This window comes from Salmo salar, chromosome 16 (genome assembly GCF_965601325.2).
Source record: "Salmo salar chromosome 16, fSalSal1, whole genome shotgun sequence".
In the NCBI taxonomy this organism is placed as follows: Eukaryota; Metazoa; Chordata; class Actinopteri; order Salmoniformes; family Salmonidae; genus Salmo; species Salmo salar.
The window spans coordinates 80,893,402-80,916,446 of record NC_138306.1 but is presented as its reverse complement, the minus strand read 5'-3'; the positions used below and the strand labels follow the sequence as shown (position 1 = coordinate 80,916,446).

The following is a 23,045-nucleotide window of genomic DNA, read 5'->3' as shown; positions in this document are numbered from 1 at the left end:
ATGTACTGGGCCGTACGCACTACCCTCTGAAGTGCCTTGCGGTCGGAGGCCGAGCAATTACCGTACCAGGCTGTGATGTAACCGGTCAGGATGCTCTTGATGTTGCAGCTGTAGAACCTTTTGAGGATCTCAGGACCCATGCCAAATCTTTTTAGTTTCCTGAGGGGGAATAGGCTTTGTCGTGCCCTCTTCACGACTGTCTTGGTGTGTTTGGACCATTCTAATTTGTTGTTGATGTGGACACCAAGGAATTTGAAGTTCTCAACCTGCTCCACTACAGCCCCGTCGATGAGAATGGGGATGTGCTCGGTGCTCCTTTTCCTGTAGTCCACAATCATCTCCTTAGTCTTGGTTACATTGAGGGATAGGTTGTTATTCTGGCACCACCCGGCCAGGTCTCTGACCTCCTCCCTATAGGCTGTCTCGTCGTTGTCGGTGATCAGGCCTACCACTGTTGTGTCATCAGCAAACTTAATGATGGTGTTGGAGTCGTGCCTGGCCATGCAGTCGTGGGTGAACAGGGAGTACAGGAGGGGACTGAGCACGCACCCCTGGGGAGCTCCAGTGTTGAGGATCAGCGTGGCAGATGTGTTGTTACCTACCCTCACCACCTGGGGGCGGCCCTTCAGGAAGTCCAGGATCCAGTTGCAGAGGGAGGTGTTTAGTCCCAGGTTCCTTAGCTTAGTGATGAGCTTTGAGGGTACTATGGTGTTGAACGCTGAGCTGTAGTCAATGAATAGCATTCTCACATACAGTAGGTGTTCCTTTTGTCCAGGTGGGAAAGGGCAGTGTGGAGTGCAATAGAGATTGCATCATCTGTGGATCTGTTTGGGCGGTATGCAAATTGGAGTGGGTCTAGGGTTTCTGGGATAATGGTGTTGATGTGAGCCATTACCAGCCTTTCAAAGCACTTCATGGCTACGGACGTGAGTGCTACGGGTCTGTAGTCATTTAGGCAGGTTGCCTTTGTGTTCTTGGGCACAGGGACTATGGTGGTCTGCTTGAAGCATGTTGGTATTACAGACTCAATCAGGGATATGTTGAAAATGTCAGTGAAGACACCTGCCAGTTGGTCAGCACATGCCCGGAGCACACGTCCTGGTAATCCATCTGGCCCCGCAGCCTTGTGAATGTTGACCTGTTTAAAGGTCTTACTCACGTCGGCTACGGAGAGCGTGATCACACAGTCATCCGGAACAGCTGATGCTCTCATGCATGCCTCAGTGTTGCTTGCCTCGAAGCGAGCATAGAAGTGATTTAGCTCGTCTGGTAGGGTCGTGTCACTGGGCAGCTCTCGGCTGTGCTTCCCTTTGTAGTCTGTAATAGTTTGCAAGCCCTGCCACATCCGACGAGCGTTGGAGCCAGTGTAGTATGATTCAATCTTAGCCCTGTATTGACGCTTTGCCTGTTTGATGGTTCGTCGCAGGGCATAGCGGGATTTCTTGTAAGCTTCCGGGTTAGAGTCCCGCACCTTGAAAGCGGCAGCTCTACCCTTTAGCTCAGGGCGAATGTTGCCTGTAATCCACTGGTGCAGTCTGTGAAGTGATCATGTTTTCTTGTTATCTGTGTCAATGTTTCAGGGTCCTCCCGGAGCTCAGGGGAACAGAGGATACACTGGTTTCAAGGGCAGAAAGGTATGTCTAACACAATGACATTTACATCTAGAGAAGCGTGTTACAATACTGCGATTCAATGTGACCTAGGACTAATAAACTATCCTGAGCTAACTCACTGCTCTTCAATACCTTTATATGTTGAATCTGCTAGACATGTCGAATCATCTCTGTAGTAGTGACATTCAATACTGTCACTCATGTATTTGCATATGTTTCCTAAAATCCAGGGTTTACAGGGCCCAGCTGGCATCGACGGGGAACCAGGAGTCCCAGGGAACCCTGGTGAGCCAGGATCCCCCGGCCAGCCCTCACACCCTGGGGTGAGTTGGTCTGTCTGTCCCCCCAGCCCGACACTTCACTGGTGCAGTCTGTAACCTTAATTTCTGGTCAAAAGTGTTTTTCCTCCCTACACTTGTTAGTAAACTGACTGAGAGGGTTGGTTTTGGAAAAAATACAGCCATTTTGTATTTTGTTTAGCTTTTTGGACGAATGTGCTTGCTGTACCTGAAATCATTTTCACCCCAAAACGTCAAGTAAGTAACATAAAGAGACTTGGGGGCTTGTAGGGATAGCTCAGAGCTTCCAAACCTTTTCTATCCCTCTTCTCATTGTACCTGTCCAATTGATGGGGAGGTCACTGCACCTATTCTCTTCATTCGGAGTCTGTGGTCACCAGTGAAGAACTTCCACACCGTGGTGATAATGAATGAATGACTGTCCTCCTCTCTCCCCCAGGGTCAGCTGGTCTCTCAAATGGCTACAGGCTTCGGTGAGAAATCAGCTGGGATGATGGGAATGATATCTGGCAACAGGGTGAGTTACTATTAAATCACCTGGGATGATGGGGATATTATCTGGCAACAGGGTGAGTTACTATTAAATCACCTGGGATGATGGGGATGATATCTAGCAACAGGGTGAGTTACTATTAAATCACCCGGGATGATAGGGATGATGTCTGGCAACAGGGTGAGTTACTATTTAATCACCTGGGATGATGGGGATGATGTCTGGCAACAGAGTGAGTTACTATTAAATCAGCTGGGATGATGGGGATGATGTCTGGCAACAGGGTGAGTTACTATTAAATCTGCTGTCCTCTCCAAAAAGCCCCTGACAACCTCAATGACTGATAGTCCTTGCTAAGTGTGTGTGTCCATGGGCAGTAGATGGTCAACAAGGAAAGACATACTGTAGAGTATGCACCACAGGGGGCTGGTGTTGCCTTAATTTGGGAGGACAGGCTCGTGTTGATGGCTTGAGCGGAATTAGTTTCACAGTTTCCATGGTTTCCATGTGTTTGATGCCATTCCATTTGCTCCGTTCCAGCTGCATCCTTATTCATTGTCTTTGCCGGGCTTGATTGAACGACAGTTAATTTACGTTTGTGCCTACATTACTCATTACTCTGTGTCTGTATGTTCTCTCAATGTATATTTTAGGGTGAGGCAGGACCAAGAGGGCCTCCTGGACCGTCTGGTCAACCAGTAAGTCAAAGATGTCCGACTATATCTACCTTTCAGACATCAATTCTTACTGGAGATCATTTCTGTAAGTAAACAGACAGATATGTGATCATTTCCTTTTCCTCCCTGTCTCGTAGGGCCCTACAGGGGGACAGGGGGCCCCAGGAGACGTTGGAGACCCAGGATCCATGGTAAGAACCATGCATAATCTCTGCATCAGTCATCTCTCTGATGCTTTTTTGACTGGTTTTGAATCCCGGTCACCTACATGCTTGAAGACTGTTAGCCCATTGAAATAAAGCCTAGGCATTAGCACAGGGAGCTAACTGGCGGTCCACGGAAATCAGAAATCGGTTCCAAAGTATTCGCACACACAATATAGAGTTAAACAGTTTGTGATCATATACAAATGTAAGCAAGTGTCACGTCCTGACCATGGTAAGCTGTTATTTTCTATGGTAGAGTAGGTCAGGGCGTGACAGGGGGGTTTATTCTATGTGTTCTATTTCTATGTTCTTAGGTTCTAGTTTTTTTTATTTCTATGTTGGTTTGTTTGGGATGATCTCCAATTAGAGGCAGCTGGTCCTCGTTGTCTCTAATTGGAGATCATACTTAAGTAGGGGTTTTTCTTCCTGTGTTTTGTGGGTGATTATTTTTGAGTAGTGTTTGTTTCTCCTCTGCGTCACGGTTTGTTGTTTTGTCTATTCGGTTATTTGATGTATTGCATAGTTTCACAGAATAAATAAAATGTGGAACTACACACACGCTGCATCTTGGTCCTCTCCTTTTGACAGCTGTGACAGAATCACCCACCACCAAAGGACCAAGCAGCGTGATCAGGAATGGACCTGGGAGGAGATTCTGGACGGGAAAGGATCCGGGAGTCAGGCTGGGGAGTATCGCCGCCCGAGGGAGGAGATTGAGGCAGCAAAAGCAGAGCGCCGTTATTATGAGGCACTATACCAACCACGAGGCAAGTGCGAGAGGCACCCCCAAAAAAAGTTTGGGGGGGGGCACACGGGGAGTTTGGCAGAGTCAGGGTGGAGACCTGAGCCAACTCCCCATGCTTACCATGGGGAGCGAGTGAAGAAGCAAGCACTGTGTTATGCGGTGATGCGCACTGTGTCGCCAGTGCGCATTCACAGCCCGGTGCGATCTGTGCCCGCGCCCTGCATTAGCTGTGCTAGGTTGAGCATTCAGCCAGGAAGGGTGGTGCCAGCTCAGCGCTCCTGGTCTCCAGTTCGCCTTCTCGGTCCAGGATATCCTGCACCGGCGCTGCGCACTGTGTCGCCACTGCGTGTTCACAGCCCAGTTCATCCTGTGCCAGCTCCCCACATTTGCCGGGCGAAAGTAAGCATCCAGCCAGGACGGGTTGTGCCAGCTATATGCTCGAGACCTCCGGTGCACCTCCATGGCCCAGTATATCCTGTGCCTGCCCCACGTACCCGGCCTCCAGTAAGTCTATCCAGCCTGATACGTCCTGTGCCTGCTCCTCGCACTTGCCCTGAGCTGCGTGTCACCAGTCTGGCGCCACCTGTGCCACTCCCACACATCAGGCCTCCAGTGCGCCTGCCCAGTCCAGGGTGTCCTGTTCCTGCTCCCCGCACTTGCCCTGAGGTGTGTGTTACTAGTCTGGCGTCACCTGTGCCAGCCCCACGCATCAGGCCTCCAGTGCGCATTCCCAGTACAGAGTTTCCGGCGACAGTTCCCAGTCCAGAGTTTCCGGCGACAGTTCCCAGTCCAGAGTTTCCGGCGACAGTTCCCAGTCCAGAGCTTCCGGCGACAGTTCCCAGTCCAGAGCTTCCGGCGACAGTTCCCAGTCCAGAGCTTCCGGCGACAGTTCCCAGTCCAGAGCTTCCGGCGACAGATCTCAGTACAGAGCTTCCGGCGGCGGCCTGCAACCCGGAACCTCCTGAGGTGGCCTGCAGCCCGGAACCTCCTGAGGCGGCCTGCAGCCCGGAACCTCCTGAGGCGGCCTGCAGCCCGGAACCTCCGGCGGCGACCCGAGGCCGGAACCTCCGGCGATGATCTACAGTCCGGTAGCACAGAAGGAGAGGGATCAGGGGTTACGTCCCGAACCAGAGCCGCCTCCTCTACTGGAGGATGCGCTGGATGATAAGGTTCTGGGTACTGCACCAGAGCCGCCATTGACACTGGTTACCCTCCCTTTTGTTTTTTGTTTTTGTTTTTAGTTGCATTCGGAGTCTGCACCTTTGGGGGGGGGGGGGGGGGGGGTACTGTCACGTCCTGACCATGGTAAGCTGTTATTTTCTATGGTAAAGTAGGTCAGGGCGTGGCAGGGGGTTTATTCTATGTGTTCTATTTCTATGTTCTTAGGTTCTAGTATTTGTATTTCTATGTTGGTTTGTTTGGGATGATCTCCAATTAGAGGCAGCTGGTCCTCGTTGTCTCTAATTGGAGATCATACTTAAGTAGGGGTTTTTCTTTCTGGGTTTTGTGGGTGATTATTTTTGAGTAGTGTTTGTTTCTCCTCTGCGTCACGGTTTGTTGTTTTGTCTATTTGGTTATTTGATGTATTGCATAGTTTCACAGAGTAAATAAAATGTGGAACTACACACACGCTGCACCTTGGTCCTCTACTTTTGACAGCTGTGACAGCAAGATTAGAAATTATAATTTTTTGGTCAAATATTATATCTGTTTGGGCTTCTTGCAGTCAATTTGTAGTCCACAAATTATTTGTAATTAAGTTCCTGACCATCCGCTCAATAAAAAATCCTCCCGCAGCTGAATCAACTGACTCTAATCTTCCTGGTTTAGGCATTATCTCAGGGAGCTAACGCAAGTCTTCAGTTCTCAGGCAAAGTTATCATCATCACACCAGCTTGGATCACTGAACCACCTCCGCTACACTCTCACACGCCATATTGATGTGTTACACCAATATCTACCAATCACACACTGTCTTGATGTATTACACCAATATCTACCAATCACACTCTGTCTTGATGTATTACATCAATATCTACCAATCACACTCTGTCTTGATGTATTACACCAATATCTACCAATCACACACTGTCTTGAGGTGTTACACCAATATCTACCAATCACACTCTGTCTTGATGTATTACACCAATATCTACCAATCACACTCTGTCTTGATGTATTACACCAATATCTACCAATCACACTCTGTCTTGATGTATTACACCAATATCTACCAATCACACTCTGTCTTGATGTATTACACCAATATCTACCAATCACACACTGTCTTGAGGTGTTACACCAATATCTACCAATCACACACTGTCTCGAGGTGTTACACCAATATCTACCAATCACACACTGTCTTGAGGTGTTACACCAATATCTACCAATCACACTCTGTCTTGATGTATTACACCAATATCTACCAATCACACACTGTCTTGAGGTGTTACACCAATATCTACCAATCACACACTGTCTTGAGGTGTTACACCAATATCTACCAATCACACACTGTCTTGAGGTGTTACACCAATATCTACCAATCACACACTGTCTTGAGGTGTTACACCAATATCTACCAATCACACACTGTCTTGAGGTGTTACACCAATATCTACCAATCACAGTCTGTCTTGCGGTATTACACCAAGATCTACCAATCACACACTGTCTTGAGGTGTTACACCAAAATCTACCAATCACACTCTGTATTGAGGTGATACACCAAGATCTACCAATCACACTCTGTATTGAGGTGTAACACCAATATCTACCAATCACACACTGTATTGAGGTGTTACACCAAGATCTACCAATCACACACTGTATTGAGGTGTTACACCAAGATCTACCAATCACACACTGTATTGAGGTGTTACACCAAGATCTACCAATCACACTCTGTCTTGAGGTGTTACACCAAACCTATATGTTGTATTGACTGCGTGTGATTGGACATGTTGTTTTTATACAGGGTGGCTTTGGTTACAGAGGACCTGAGGGCCCACCAGGAAAACCAGGACCAGATGTAAGTACTCTACACTCCAACAGACATGGGCCGTGTCCCAATTCCCTATATAGTGCAATAGTTTTGACCAGGACCCATAGGGCCAGTGGTGAGGAACAACCCGCATTAGATATGACATCTTCTCAGTATGAATGAGCCTAGTATGTTGATATTCGTTGCTTTCTGCATATGTTCCTTCATAGTATGTAGTAAGATTAGTTTAGAGTTTTTCCTAGCCACCGTGCCTCTACATCTGCATTGCTTGCAGTTTGGGGTTTTAGGCTGGGTTTCTGTACAGCACTTTGTGACATCAGCTGATGTAAAGGGCTTTATAAATACATTTGATTGATTGATTGATTGAACCAAATATTGTTTTAGTAAGTAGTAGACACGACAAAGTATGTAGGACATAGCCAAAGACCATGGATGCCACTTGCCACTGATCAAAACAGATACAAATGTTATGTAAGTGAATATCTTGTTGCTAACGTAGATTGCAGGTAGCTCTGCATACTTTCTTCAATAGGCGACTGTTGAAAAACGTGTTAGTGCAGACTACACTAGCACCAATACCTTGGTGTGTCTAACTCTGCTCTCACATGCCATGTTGCGTCATTAACTGGTTTCTTTAGAACCTTTATAAGAGATGGTAGAATGCCAAGTGTCAAATAAACATCTTGACTATTAGACAACACTAAAGTGCCTAACACACCTTTGTTCAGGATTATACAACGGGTGGTAATGCCTTTGAAGCTGGTGTTTGGAGGATATATTGGCTTGGTTTGAAGGCCCGAGGCAATATGTTCTCCAAGCACCAGCTTCTCTGGCATTTCACTTAAGCGAACCCAACATGGAGATTTTATTTTTGAACCTTTGTTCTACATCAACCTTTACTGCATTGAACATTTAGGCATACTCACCTATCCAGAATCAGTTTGACATTATGTTGGAGTGCTGTTTGTTTACCTTTCTGAAGTGCTGTTCATCTGTTGAACCCTTATGAAAAAATATTGCAGTCAGAGTGCAGTATAACTGCAGTACATTGTAATATAACTGTAGTTAGAATGCAGTATAACGGTAGTAGGCTGCAAATACTACGTCCAAAATAAATCTGTTTTTTTTTTACTGCAGTAATTTTGCAGTTTAACTGCAGTACACTGCAGTATTCTGCAATCACTGCATCCAAAATTCCACAGTTGACTGCAGTTACTGCACTTTTACTGCAGTTTCAAAATCACAATCTTTTTTTGTAAGGGAAATGCAGTATGTCTACATCTGAGAGGGTGAAAATTACAACTATTTGTTACCTACCTGTACTGTAATGTCTTCTAGTAGCTGAGAATGTTATGTGAATGTGATGTTTTCCCTTCACAGGGAGAATCTGGCCCAACCGGAATAGCCGGAGATAAAGGAGTCGCTGGATCTGCCGTAAGTAACAAACTGTCTTTCATCTGAAAACCAACTATCTGTAAGCCTTCAAACAACCAATTATCTGCATTAAATATATTTCTCTGTCACTGCAGATCAAATGAGTGTTGAATGCAAAGGCATTTGCAAAAACACAATTAATTACACACTTCTTTTATGATAGACATTTCAAGATTTTGATTATACCACTTACAATAATTTCCATATGATTAGAGTGAGTTGTAAGACTGTGGATGGATGTGCTTTATTTTCCCATCCACTCCCATCCAACTGTACTTAGTTAAGAAAGCAGGTACCATTGCCTTCAACCTAAACTTGAATAGTCGTCATTTTGTGAGTAAAACCAATGAACAATAATCCACAATTAGAATAGAATGTTGTTTTAATGGGGCCACTGTGTGTACTTATACATGTGAAAGTTAAACAGTGATTAAATGTGGTGATTTCCAGGGTCCCAGAGGTTTCCCAGGACTGCCAGGTCACTCTGGACTGAAAGGCCTTAAGGTCAGCAGCAACACAATGATCACAATGCTCATATCTATGTACTGTAGTTTGAAGCATGGCTGCATGTACATTTTTGTAAATTTTTTAAAGTACCGTAAATTCCGGACTATAAGCCGCAACTTTTTTCCCAGGCTTTGAACCTCGCGGCTTAAACAATGACGCGGCTAATATATGGATTTTTCCCGCTTGAAAATGTATTTTCTCTAAAAAAACACATTCTGTGACGTGCTCAGTTTTTTGGCGGCATGAAGCTTTCATTAGACCAATGAAAATGCCGAACGGGTTAATAAGGTAAAAAAAAAATGTGTTTATTGTTTAGATTAAATCGAGCGCTCTCAAACTTCCCATCATTCTGATTACGGTAGTCATTTTGTCACCCTCATCATGGCAAAGACACGGAGAAATGCATATGATGCAGCTTTCAAGTTGAAGGAGATTGATCTGGCTGTTGGAAAAGGAAATAGAGCTGCTGCACGGGAGCTTGGTCTTAATTAATGAGCCGATGATAAGACGTTGGAAACAGCAGCGTGAGGAATTGACTCAGTGCAAAAAGACAACTAAAGCTTACTGCTAATTTTTAATTTTTTGTTACAAGCCGTGTTTCGTTAAAGCCTATTTATTTTTGTTACAAGCCGTGTTTCGTTAAAGCCTATTTATGTTTGTTACAAGCCGTGTTTTGTTAAAGCCTGTGTAAAGTTCATTTGTTTCAATGTACCGGTAGGCACCTGCGGCTTATAGACATGTGCGGCTTATTTATGTTCAAAATAATATTTCCTTTTAAATTCAGTGGGTGCGGCTTATATTCAGGTGCGCTTAATAGTCCGGAAATTACGGTAGTTAACTTGGCACTGTGCTGTTATGAACTTCTGTGAGATTCGTTAGAGCCTAGAACAGACCTGATCAGAACTAATGAGCTAATGTCTCATCAACAGGGTCATGCAGGTCTTCTAGGAGCGAGAGGTCAATCTGGTGCTGCTGGGTCAAAGGTAAACTCATCATCATGCATATCTTTATATTTGTGCTGCTTCGCAAGGTTAGTATCTAAAAGTGATCTGTTTCTGTTTGAAATTGCTGCACATATCGTGACTCTCTCTCTCTCTGTGTTATTTTAAAGGGCCCATCAGGTACTCCTGGTGGAATGGGGCCCCCTGGTCCTGCGGTAGGTCATAATCAATTAGTTAATTGATAATAAATGATTATATTATTGTAATACCTGTTACTCACACACACCGATAGCTCTAAATACTCCGATATGTGTCCAATCTGTTAGTGAGGGAGTGTAATACTATGTGAAACATGATACTGTATATTTTAGGGGCCAGCAGGAATGCAAGGGGAGAGAGGAAGGAGTGGCCCAACTGGACCTGTGGTAAGAGAGATATGACTACCTCTGACCTCTGACCTATAACTCTACATTACACAGCTCCGTCTCTTCAATCCATTGATTGCCCACCTGAATTAAATTGATCTGAGGTCAGTTCTTATTCAACATGTGGCATGAGGCATCATTGGTTTATATGTAGGTTCAAAATGTTTTGTTTTGGCTTATCAGTGACACATGTTGTAACCTTTGTTTTCATTTTTTATTTATCCAGGCAAGTCAATTAAGAACAAATTGTTATTTACAATGACATCCTGGCTTACAATGACAGCCTATTCTGCCACTGTCCTATGGTGATGTGCATTGATGATGAGATGATAGAGGTGAATTTGTTAAATCTTCTTTCAGTTGTGCATCTCTCTCCATACAGGGGAAACGTGGTGAATCTGGACATATTGGGAAAGCAGGACCACAGGTACGACCTCTAACATCCAACAAAACATCACCCTTCAGATCAAATTATTATGATACACAAATCAGTATTACACATGCAATATAACAAATGAAAAGCAACACTGTATCTACTCAAAATACACTATTTTCCTGAAAGCCAGTATAAAAGTGTTATACATTTACAAATCAGCAGTAATGTTAACTGGGTAAAAGTGATGTTTCCAGTACTAACCAACACCAGACGTGTGTCCAAAATGGCTCCCTATCTCCTATATAGTGTCTATATAGTGAAAGGAATAAGGGGCCATTTTGGATACAGGCCCAGGTGTGGATGACATGCAGCCTACTGTACCAACCAACCATCCTGGATGTGATGTGATTCTAGGGTCCTATGGGGATCACTGGAGCTCTAGGATTCCCAGGTGGTCCAGGTATAAAGGTGAGTACTGTTCATTCTTTAATATACTTTGATGGAGCACAGTCCTCTTCTTCACACCAGCCATGTACTAAATATTGGTTACTCAAACGTATAACCCAGTCCTTCCCCCTCAGAATTACATTTCATTCTAAACAGGCCCATTCGGATTACTCTGTTCCGATAAAGATGTTTATATGAGGGTGTTTTTTCATGAGGGTGTTTTATTCATTATGAGCTATGCATCTGTTCAACAACGGTTGATTAGAGTGCATGTAAACACACTCTGACTGTGACACTGTTGTCTCCAGGGGCAACCAGGGCCCCCAGGAGCACGAGGGACAGGGGGCCAGCAAGGACCAAGAGGGGAGGCCGGACGCGTGGGATTGGCTGGAGCTATGGGAATTCAGGTGTTTGGCTAATTCATGATGCTAATAATCTCTACACCTACGGTAACTGTACTATCAACAACTCACCACTTCAGGGTGTAGATTGATTCACTGAAAATGTTGCTGAATCTGGTTTCTGATAAAAAAACGTCCATTGAAAGTACATTTTATGCTTAACTGACTTGTCGGGTTAAATTAAGTTTAAATAAATGACTTAAAAACATGTTGATTTCTGTAGGGTCCAACAGGAACAGAGGGAGCTGCCGGAGCCAAAGGACCATCCGTATGTATAACTCCACCCACTTTCATCTCTCCTTGTTCATCTCCTTGTTCAGCTACTCCCTTCTCCTCCCCTCAATTTAATGTATCTCTCACCTTCCAATATTCCAAATATTAATATCTGATTATGTATTACTCATTATTATGTATTATGTAAAATCCTTGAAAGTATGTAATAGGGTGTTGACTCCCACATGCCATGCTGTCTGGACAGTAGACTACAGCCTGTCCTGTTAGAATGGGCCCTGGTACAGAGTCACAGAGAGTAGGCTACAGCCTGTCCTGTTAGAATGGGCCCTGGTACAGAGTCACAGAGACAGTAGACTACAGCCTGTCCTGTTAGAATGGGCCCTGGCACAGAGTCACAGAGACAGTAGGCTACAGCCTGTCCTGTTAGAATGGGAACTGGCACAGAGTCACAGAGACAGTAGACTACAGCCTGTCCTGTTAGAATGGGCCCTGGCACGGAGTCACAGAGACAGAAGACTACAGCCTGTCCTGTTAGAATGGGCCCTGGCACGGAGTCACAGAGACAGTAGACTACAGCCTGTCCTGTTAGAATGGGCCCTGGCACGGAGTCACAGAGACAGTAGACTACAGCCTGTCCTGTTAGAATGGGCCCTGGCACGGAGTCACAGAGACAGTAGACTACAGCCTGTCCTGTTAGAATGGGCCCTGGCACAGAGTCACAGAGAGTAGGCTACAGCCTGTCCTGTTAGAATGGGCCCTGGCACAGAGTCACAGAGACAGTAGACTACAGCCTGTCCTGTTGGAATGGGCCCTGGCACTTTTTCCATCAAGATAGAACTGCCAAAGGGGGAGGAGTTGCAATCTACTGCAGAGATAGTCTGCAAAGTTCCGTCATACTTTCCAGGTCTATACCCAAACAGTTCGAACTTCTAATTTTAAAAATTAATCTCTCCAAAAATAAGTCTCTCACTGTTGCCGCCTGCTATCGACCCCCCTCCGCTCCCAGCTGTGCCCTGGACACCATTTGTGAATTGATCGCCCCCATCTAGCCTCAGAGTTCTTTCTGTTAGGTGACCTAAACTGGGATATGCTTAACACCCCGGCAGTCCTACAATCTAAGCTAGATGCCCTCAATCTCACACAAATCATCAAGGAACCCACCAGGTACAACCCTAAATCCGTAAACATGGGCACCCTCATAGACATTATCCTGACCAACTTGCCCTCCAAATACACCTCTGCTGTTTTCAATCAGGATCTCAGCGATCACTGCCTCATTGCCTGTATCCGCTATGGGTCTGTGGTCAAACGACCACCCCTCATCACTGTTAAACGCTCCCTAAAACACTTCTGCGAGCAGGCGTTTATAATCAACCTGGCCCGGGTATCCTGGAAGGATATTGACCTCATCCCGTCAGTCGAGGATGCCTGGTCATTCTTTAAAAGTAATTTCCTCACCATCTTAGATAAGCATGCCCCGTTCAAAAAATGCAGAACTAAGAACAGATATAGCCCTTGGTTCACTCCAGACCTGACTGCCCTTGACCAGCACAAAAACATCCTGTGGCGGACTGCAATAGCATCGAATAGTCCCCGCGATATGCAACTGTTCAGGGAAGTCAGGAACCAATACACGCAGTCAGTCAGGAAAGCAAAGGCTAGCTTTTCAAGCAGAAATTTGCCTCCTGTAGCTCTAACTCCAGAAAGTTTTGGGACACTGTAAAGTCCATGGAGAACAAGAGCACCCCCTCCCAGCTACCCACAGCACTGAGGCTAGGAAACACGGTCACCACCGATAAATCCATGATAATCGAAAATTTCAATAAGCATTTCTCAATGGCTGGCCATGCCTTCCTCCTGGCTACTCCAACCCCGGCCAACAGCTTCGCCCCCCCCCCCCCCCCCGCAGCTACTCGCCCAAGCCTCCCCAGCTTCTCCTTCACCCAAATCCAGATAGCAGATGTTCTGAAAGAGCTGCAAACCTGGACCCGTACCAATCACCTGGGCTAGACAATCTGGACCCTCTCTTTCTAAAACTATCCGCCGCCATTGTTGCAACCCCTATCACCAGCCTGTTCAACCTCTCTTTGTATCGTCCGAGAGCCCTAAAGATTGGAAAGTTGCCGGGGTCATCCCCCTCTTCAAAGGGGTTGACTCCCTAGACCCAAACTGTTACAGACCTATTTCCATCCTGCCCTGCCTATCTAAAGTCTTCGAAAGCCAAGTTAATAAACAGATCACTGACCATTTCGAATCCCACCGTACCTTCTCCGCTGTGCAATCTGGTTTCTGAGCCGGTCACGGGTGCACCTCAGCCACGCTCAAGGTCCTAAATGATATCATAACCGCCATCGATAAAAGACAGTACTGTGCAGCCGTCTTCATCGACCTGGCCAAGGCTTTCGACTCTGTCAATCACCGTATTCTTATCGGCAGACTCAATAGCCTTGGTTTTTCTAATGATTGCCTCGCCTGGTTCACCAACTACTTTGCAGACAGAGTGCAGTGTGTGAAATTGGAGGGCATGTTGTCCGGACCTCTGGCAGTCTCTATGGGGGTACCACAGGGTTCAATTCTCGGGCCGACTCTTTTCTCTGTATATATCAATGATGTCGCTCTTGCTGCGGGCGATTCCCTGATCCACCTCTATGCAGATGACACCATTCTGTATACTCCTGGCCCTTCCTTGGACACTGTGCTAACAAACCTCCAAACGAGCTTCAACGCCATACAACACTCCTTCCGTGGCCTCCAACTGCTCTTAAACGCTAGTAAAACCAAATGCATGCTTTTCAACTGTTCGCTGCCCGCACCTGCCCGCCCGACTTGCATCACCACCCTGGACGATTCCGACCTAGAATATGTGGACAACTATAAATACCTAGGTGTCTGGTTAGACTGTAAACTCTCCTTCCAGACTCATATTAAACATCTCCAATCCAAAATCAAATCTAGAATCGGCTTTCTATTTCGCAACAAAGCCTCCTTCACTCACGCGCCAAACTCACCCTAGTAAAACTGACTATCCTACCGATCCTCGACTTCGGCGATGTCATCTACAAAATAGCTTCCATTACTCTACTCAGCAAACTGGATGCAGTCTATCACAGTGCCATCCGTTTTGTTACCAAATCACCTTATACCACCCACCACTGCGACCTGTATGCTCTAGTCGGTTGGCCCTCGCTACATATTCATCGCCAGACCCACTGGCTCCAGGTCATCTATAAGTCTATGCTAGGTAAAGCTCCGCCTTATCTCAGTTCACTGGTCACGATAACAACACCCACCCGTAGCACAAGTTCCAGCAGCTATATCTCACTGATCATCACCAAAGCCAACACCTCATTTGGCCGCCTTTCCTTCCAGTTCTCTGCTGCCAGTGACTGGAACGAATTGCAAAAATCGCTGAAGTTGGAGACTTTTATTTCCCTCGCCAACTTTAAACATCAGCTACCTGAGCTGCTAACCGATCGCTGCAGCTGTACATAGTGTTTCTGTAAATTGCCCACCCAATCTACCTACCTCATCCCCATACTGTTTTTATTTTATTTACTTTTCTGCTCTTTTGCACAACAGTATTTCTACTTGCACATCATCATATGCTCATTTATCACTCCAGTGTTAATCTGCTAAATTGTAATTATTCGCTCCTATGGCCTATTTATTGCCTACCTCCTCATGCCTTTTGCACACTCTGTATATAGACTTTCTTTTTTTCTACTGTGTCATTGACTTGTTTATTGTGTTATTGGCTTGTTTATTGTTTACTCCATGTGTAACTCTGTGTTGTTGTCTGTGTCACACTGCTTTGCTTTATCTTGGCCAGGTAGCAGTTGTAAATGAGAACTTGTTCTCAACTAGCCTACCTGGTTAAATAAAGGTGAAAAAAAGAGTCAAAGAGACAAAAGGCTACAGCCTGTCCTGTAAGACACGTCATGCATTGATGTCAGTGGGTGAACTCAGGTTAGATACCTATTTTAGGTATAATGATGTGATTTCTACCCCAGGGAGCTCCAGGTATCCAGGGTCTGACTGGACTGCTTGGCCCCGCGGGGCCCCCCGGACCACAGGGAACCACTGGACTGCCCGGGCCTAAGGGCCAACTGGTAAGAGATTTGTTGTTTAATTTTGACCACTCATTTCATTGTTTGGATCAAGAATGGTTGTCAGGTCCCTAGCTATGTTGAAAAACAATGTCATGTAAAACATCTATCCATCATATTCCTCTCTTCTCACAAGGGTGATTTAGGCATTCCCGGATTCAAAGGAGAGGCTGGATTCAAAGGAGAATCTGTAAGATATACAACTCGTCATAATAAATGTCCCTCTAATTCCATGGTTTAATAATGTACAATAGCAACCACATGCATTTGTAGAAAGGCAGGTTATGTTGAAAGGTAGGTTATGCTGGCGCTGGTTTCTTTCTAAATGGGGTGCATGTCTATCTGAGCCTTCCTCCAAAGTTCAGCATGTTCAGTTCATTTATTTGGCCTTTGACATAAATGTCTCTTGCATTATCGAGCAATGAGACAACATCAAGGGTAGCAACATTTTCCACTTGGATCTTCCTTCAGTCTAGGCCAGCTTTAAAGTGCTTAGTGCATGTTGAGCAGTTTGATGCTCCTAGGGACAAGTAAGTTTATCCACACCCGAAGTTGAGTGCAACAACAATATATTCAATACATGTTATGGTGCTCTTAAAAGGCCATACAATAAAATATAACAAACACTAATGTATGATGTGGCAGCCATCTTGTTTGATTATGACGTCATTGCAGGGTGCACCTGGTGATCATGGAACGCTGGGTCCCATGGGAGAGGAGGGGAGGAGGGGAGAACGGGGTGATGCCGGGACTTCAGGTGCCACTGGACCCAATGGAGAGAGAGTAAATCAGCTCTTTCACTCACTACAAGAACTTTGTCTGTCTCTCTTTCTTTGTCTCTTTCTCTCTCTGTCTTTCCTCAGTACATTCAATAACAGCAGAATTATTTGATTAAAATCCAAACCATTTAGCAAATTCTATTAAAACCAATTTGTAATTTCCAGGGTGCTCCTGGCAGTAGAGGTTTTCCTGGTCAGGATGGGTTACCTGGTCAAAAGGTAGGTTGATTTCTCTTTGAATCTATAGAATAAGTCAGCCGGTATAAGTCATTGAGTAATAATATTATGCCATTCAAACGCCTCACTCCATTCTGGGATCAGGGTGCCCAAGGTGAGCGAGGACTGGGTGGGTCATCTGGTGCCAAAGGTGCCGATGGTGACCCAGGACGCACTGGAGAGCCAGGTCTTCCAGGGGCACGGGTGAGATAACACACCTCTACCTCTCGTCAGCATTCTCTATCACAGAAGAATATTCCTTTGTGGTGAACATCACGCTCATGTTGATCCTAGATGAAAAAGACATGAGAAGTACATGAACAGAACCGCCTAAAAAAGAGTCAACATTTTAATAAAATCCTCCCTTTTCTTTCCTCAGGGTCTGTCGGGTCTTCTCGGCTCCCAGGGTCCTGAGGGACACCAAGGACCAATGGTGTGTGGACATGAGTCTGGGAAAAATATATATAGTTACTCCCCTACCTATATATATATATATATATATATATATATATATATATATATATATATATATATATATATATATATATATATATATGACATTCCTGTCTTGCACAAAATGACGCACAGAACGAGCAGTAAGGCTGGTGGCATTGTCATGCTGGAGGGTCATGTCAGGATGAGCCTGCAGGAAGGGTACCACATGAGGGAGGAGGATGTCGTCCCTGTAACGCGCAGCGTTGAGATTGCCTGCAATGACAACAAGCTCAGTCCGATGATGCTGTGACACATCGCCCCGGACCATGACGGACCCTCCACCTCCAAATCGTTCCGCTCCAGAGTACAGGCCCCAGTGTAATGCTCATTCCTTCGACAATATACGCGAATCTGACCATCACACCTGGTGAGACAAAACCGCGGCTCATCAGTGAAGAGAACTTTTTATCAGTCTTGTCTGTTCCAGCGACGGTGGGTTTGTGCCCATAGGCAACGTTGTTGCCGGTGATGTCTGGTGAGGACCTGCCTTACAGCAGGCCTACAAGCCCTCAGTCCAGCCTTTCTCAGCCTATTGCGGACAGTCTGAGTACTGATGGAGGGATTGTGCGTTCCTGGTGCAACTCGGGCAGTTGTTGTTGCCATCCTGTACCTGTCCCGCAGGTGTGATGTTCGGATGTACCGATCCTGTGCAGGTGTTGTTACACGTGGTCTGCCACTGCGAGGACAATCAGCTGTCTGTCCTGTCTCCCTGTAGCGCTGTCTTAGGCGTCTCACAGTACGGACATTGCAATTTATTGCCCTGGCCATATCAGTCCCCATGCCTCCTTGCAGCATGCCTAAGGCATGTTCACGCAGATGAACAGGGACCCTGGGCATCTTTCTTTTGGTGTTTTTCAGAGTCAGTAGAAAGGCCTCTTTATTGTCCTAAGTTTTCATAACTGTGACCATAATTGCCCACAGGTGCATGTTCATTAATTGTTTGTGGTTCATTGAACAAGCATGGGAAACAGTGTTTAAACCCTTTACAATGAAGATCTGTGAAGTTATTTGGATTTTTACAAATTATCTTTGAAAGACAAGGTCCTGAAAAAGGGACGTTTATTTTTTTGCTGAGTTTATATATACTCCCCTGCCTATTTATTTGGACAGTGATGTTAAAACATTTAATTTGGCGGCCTACACCAGCCAAACCCTCCCCTAACCCGGACAATTATGCACCGCCCAATGGGACTCCCGATCACAGCCAGTTGTGTTACAGCCCAGGATCAAACCAGGGTCTGTAGTGACGCCTCTAGCACTGAGATGCAGTGACTTAGACCGCTGCACCACTCGGGAGTCAATTTGAGTTGAAATGTTTTATATGAGGTGATTTCATACATACCGGTATCTGTTTTACCGTTTTGAAATGAATATACTTTATGTATTTTTTTCTAGTACCCCATTTGAAGGGGTCATAAGTATTTGGACAAATTCACATAAAGGGCATTAAATTAGGTCAAAAGTTTAGTATTTGGTCACATATTCCTAGCACGCAATGACTCTACAGTCTTGTTGGATGCATTTGCAGTTTGTTTTGGTTGTGTTTCAGATTATGTTATGCCCAATAGAAATTAATGGTAAATAATGTATTGGGTAATTTTGGAGTCTCTTTTACTGTAAATAAGAATATAATATTTCTGAACATTTCTGCATTGATGTGGATGCTACCATGATTATGGATAATCCTGAATGAATGATGAGTGAGAAAGTTTCAGATGCACAAAGATCAGGCTCCCAAACATCCTAACCTCTCATCATTACAATAGGTCAGCATTTTGGGAGGGTATGATATTTGTGTGTCTGTAGATTTCTCACTCATCATTATTCATGATTCATTCATGATTATCCGTAATCATGGTAGCATTCACATTAATGTAGAAGTGTTCAGAAACATGAAATACGCAGGGGAGTGTATAATACATGTTTTTATCTATAGACAGGCCAAATGTGAACCTACCTCTGTTTCTGTCTCTCTCTCTCTCCCATCCCTCTCTCTCTCAGGGAGGAGGAGGAGAGGATGGGGGACCAGGTCCAGCAGGGTCTGCTGGTACCAGAGGTCCAGCTGGAACCATGGGTGTAGTTGGACCAAAAGGCTTTACTGTGAGTAACCAACACTTTCTGGTGATCATGTGTGTGTGTTCCTTTCCACAATGTACAGTAGAACCAGCTCCATTAAACCCATCACATTTAGAATGATGAATGAAATACTGTAGTTGTTTGAATGCGTCTACCAAGGATCATACAATGTCAGGAGAGACACTGGAATGCTACTGATATGATATAAGAAGAGGGAAACATTGACATGTTATTGTGATTGTGGATCATTGTTCATTTGTCCTCACAGGGAGACCCTGGTAAGACAGGAGAAGTGGGGACCCCAGGTGTTGCAGGACAGAGGGTAAGTACACTATACTCATCAGGGGTTTAAATATGATTTTGTAGGTGGTGGAACTGCACCTCAAACTGGTTCATTTCCAAATATAAACTGGGTGGTTCGAGCCCTGAATGCTGATTGGCTGACAGCCGTGGTATATCAGATCGTATACCACGGGTATGACAAAATATTTATTTTTACTGCTCTAATTATGTTGGTAACCAGTTTATAATAGCAATAAGGCACCTCGGGGGTTTGTGGTATATGGCCAATATACCACGGCTAAGGGCTGTATCCAGCACTCCGCCTTGCGCCGTGCCTAAGAACAGCTCTTAGCCGTGGTATATTGGCCATGTACCACACCCTCTCGGGCCTTATTGCTTAAATAAATCATTTTCAGTTTCCATTCTCTGCTTTTTCCCGTTGTAAGCTGGTAGAACTCTGCTGTTGTACCTCATTGTACACACTGACCACTGAGGACTGTTTCTCATACAGGGGGTTAATGGGAAAGCTGGAGAGATGGGCGCTGGTGGCACTGCTGGTCCAGCAGTAAGTATCTGATTAATATGTTCCAATTAAACGATACATACCAACACAGTTTAAACATTAAATACTGTATGGGGTTATGGTAAGCTTAAACCGTTGCTGGTTTTCCTCTCCATACTTGACTTCTTTTAGGGAGTTGCAGGGAAGAGAGGAGAGCAAGGACCTCCTGGTATGAATGGCTTCCAGGTATGCTGTTTCACATGGGATTTATTGACCTTGTATTTACTAGAATAGAGACTAGTGATAGTACTAATCAGTAAAGGGGAAATGAGAACTCTAATGGTGTGATGTATTTCAGGGTCTACCTGGATCTGCTGGTCCACCTGGAGAGTCTGGGAAACCTGGTGCTGAGGTACGGTATGACATCACTTCCGACTGTGACATGCAATAACCTCTATTTACAGTTGGTTTATTTACAGCTTATTTATGGTACATTTCAACAATAGATTATTTCTTTAGATTATGAACTAAATGTTGTTATGTTGATAGACTCATGACTGGGTATGTATGCCTTTGCCTGCAATGGACCAAACAAAGGCACATATTAACCAGCCATGAGTCTGCCAACATAACGAAACACAGTCCATTCATTATCTACAGTAAGAATCTAGAAATGTTTTTGACTTGAGTTATAGATATACAACACGACTATTAGGTTCATCAACGTTTCAGGGTTATTTAATGCTGCATATTCACAGGAAGCACAATTCTGATCTTTTACCCTATTATTGATAGCAGGTTGGCATTTATTGGGATGACTCATGTTCTGGAGGCAGCTCTGCAGGGTAGTTACTTGCTGGCACAGCCACAAAGTCAGAAAATCTTATTTTAAACCTAACCTTAACCACAATGCTAACCTTTTGCCTAACGCTAACCTTAAATCAAGACAATTTTTGTTTTCATACATTTTTATGATATATCACCAATTTTGACTTTCGATCTGGTCAATAAACGTCAACCTGCTTCTTGGCAAAATTGCTGTTCTGGTTGGTCAAAAGACCAATTAGTGGAAAAAGATCAAAATTAGACTGCCTGTGTAAACAAGTTCCAGTTGATTTGTCGTATGCCCACGATACACATGGTTTACACAGTCCAACGAAATGCTTACTTGCAGGTTCCCTCTCGACAATGTGACAACAATAAGAAATAGCAAAAGATAAGAATACAAAAATAATAAGGAAATGAACTCAGTATAATATAATAAAAATGTAGCGTAAGTATAAATACAGGAAGAGTGTCAGGGAAGGGGATTGGACAGTAAGGAAGGTGGAATAGGGGATTGAAACAGCCTGTCTGTTGTGTTGATTAAATGTTCTTGGTATTGTCATTCCCAGGGTATCGCTGGAGAGGGAGGGGCTGCTGGTCTCACAGGGCCAAGGGTAAGCCATCTTAATATCTGATTTATCTATTCATTTGATGCCCATTTGAATACAAGCCGCAATAGGGGAAAAGTAACCCTGCCCCTCTGCAGAGAAAATGCATCTTCCAACTGAAATCATAATCATATTGATATTTTTTCAATACAGAAGTACAATGACCTAATACATAATGGAAACCTATTCTGTGGCAAAATCCAGTTTTTTTCCCAATGCGGTTTTGTTTGAGTCCAGTCCTTATCTTTACTAGTAAAATAAGGTTTATAACTCGGGCACTGTGTTTTTGTTAATCATGTCACATGACCTGGATTTTAATCTTTATGTAAAGCTTTTTCATCAAACTGTCCCATTTTTTTAATGTCAGATGGTCCAGCACCATCTTCAGACATTTGCTTTCATTTTTAGTCTAATTCTCATTTCTGGAAAAAGCTTTAAATCCAGGTCATGTGACATGATAACTAAAACACAAGGCCCTGTTTATAACATACAGTGCTGTAAAGATGTTGTTTGTACCTGACCAGTGGGTGATTGTATGATTGTATCGTAGGGTGAGCGTGGCATCCCAGGAGAGAGAGGTGATGTGGGAACTAACGGACTACCGGGGCCCAAAGGTATTTCAGGGGGGCCAGGACCAGAGGGACCAAAGGTAAGTACTATAGCACATCACTTTAAAATATGTATTTATTTATTTGTGTATTTATTCATTCAGTCATTTAACCAGGTTGTCAAATGATATCTCTTCCACGATGGAGGCCTAATGCAGATTAACAATGTAATGATAACCTCATATATCCATGTTATTTCCCACAAACATGATATGAGAGTTGTCTCTGTGTGTGTTCTTCCCCCAGGGTGGGTCTGGAACTAAAGGAACCGTTGGGGACATAGGAGCTGCAGGCCTGCAGGGGATGCCAGGGGAGAGGGGTGTCCCTGGTTCTCCTGGTCCTAAAGGAGATGTGGTAAGTATCTGTGTTGGAGGGGAAAATATCAACCAAAACTTGGTTAAGTCCACAAAGTACCTCCAGAGTCCAAGACACTAGAAGGAACTACAAGTTGTAACCCTTCAGAGTGGTGTATTCCATGCTATAACTGGGTGGGTGAGGGTTCATTCTGCAGTCCTGTTCTGCTGACCCCTCTTCTCTCCTTAGGGTTCAGTTGGTGAGAAAGGAACCGAGGGTACTGCTGGAAACGACGGGCCCGGGGTGAGAGTTCCCTTACACATGCATGCCTACACATACCTTTCTGAGTCACCTAAATGGATTACATCAAGGATTTAAGCACAGATAACATCTTAAAATGTAACCCACAACAAAATTCTGTTAGGTTCAAGTTGAGTGATATGTCAAAA

The 23,045-nt window shown here is 44.6% G+C and overlaps 1 protein-coding gene across 1 annotated transcript in view; it reads left to right on the top strand.

The window, feature by feature from the left end:
- LOC106574883 (uncharacterized) overlaps positions 1-23,045 on the top strand; it is a 44,095-nt gene that overhangs the window by 7,365 nt on the left and 13,685 nt on the right. The window contains exons 7-36 of the mRNA XM_082963025.1: positions 1,581-1,634; positions 1,844-1,936; positions 2,352-2,429; positions 3,059-3,103; positions 3,220-3,273; positions 7,014-7,067; positions 8,421-8,474; positions 8,925-8,978; positions 9,911-9,964; positions 10,093-10,137; positions 10,294-10,347; positions 10,730-10,774; positions 11,138-11,191; positions 11,479-11,577; positions 11,795-11,839; positions 15,816-15,914; positions 16,048-16,101; positions 16,587-16,694; positions 16,856-16,909; positions 17,012-17,110; positions 17,286-17,339; positions 19,403-19,501; positions 19,746-19,799; positions 20,271-20,324; positions 20,454-20,507; positions 20,620-20,673; positions 21,656-21,700; positions 22,245-22,343; positions 22,549-22,656; positions 22,846-22,899. Coding sequence (XP_082819151.1) covers positions 1,581-1,634; positions 1,844-1,936; positions 2,352-2,429; positions 3,059-3,103; positions 3,220-3,273; positions 7,014-7,067; positions 8,421-8,474; positions 8,925-8,978; positions 9,911-9,964; positions 10,093-10,137; positions 10,294-10,347; positions 10,730-10,774; positions 11,138-11,191; positions 11,479-11,577; positions 11,795-11,839; positions 15,816-15,914; positions 16,048-16,101; positions 16,587-16,694; positions 16,856-16,909; positions 17,012-17,110; positions 17,286-17,339; positions 19,403-19,501; positions 19,746-19,799; positions 20,271-20,324; positions 20,454-20,507; positions 20,620-20,673; positions 21,656-21,700; positions 22,245-22,343; positions 22,549-22,656; positions 22,846-22,899 — 1,971 coding nt within the window. The remainder of the gene's footprint in view (positions 1-1,580; positions 1,635-1,843; positions 1,937-2,351; positions 2,430-3,058; positions 3,104-3,219; positions 3,274-7,013; positions 7,068-8,420; positions 8,475-8,924; positions 8,979-9,910; positions 9,965-10,092; positions 10,138-10,293; positions 10,348-10,729; positions 10,775-11,137; positions 11,192-11,478; positions 11,578-11,794; positions 11,840-15,815; positions 15,915-16,047; positions 16,102-16,586; positions 16,695-16,855; positions 16,910-17,011; positions 17,111-17,285; positions 17,340-19,402; positions 19,502-19,745; positions 19,800-20,270; positions 20,325-20,453; positions 20,508-20,619; positions 20,674-21,655; positions 21,701-22,244; positions 22,344-22,548; positions 22,657-22,845; positions 22,900-23,045) is intronic.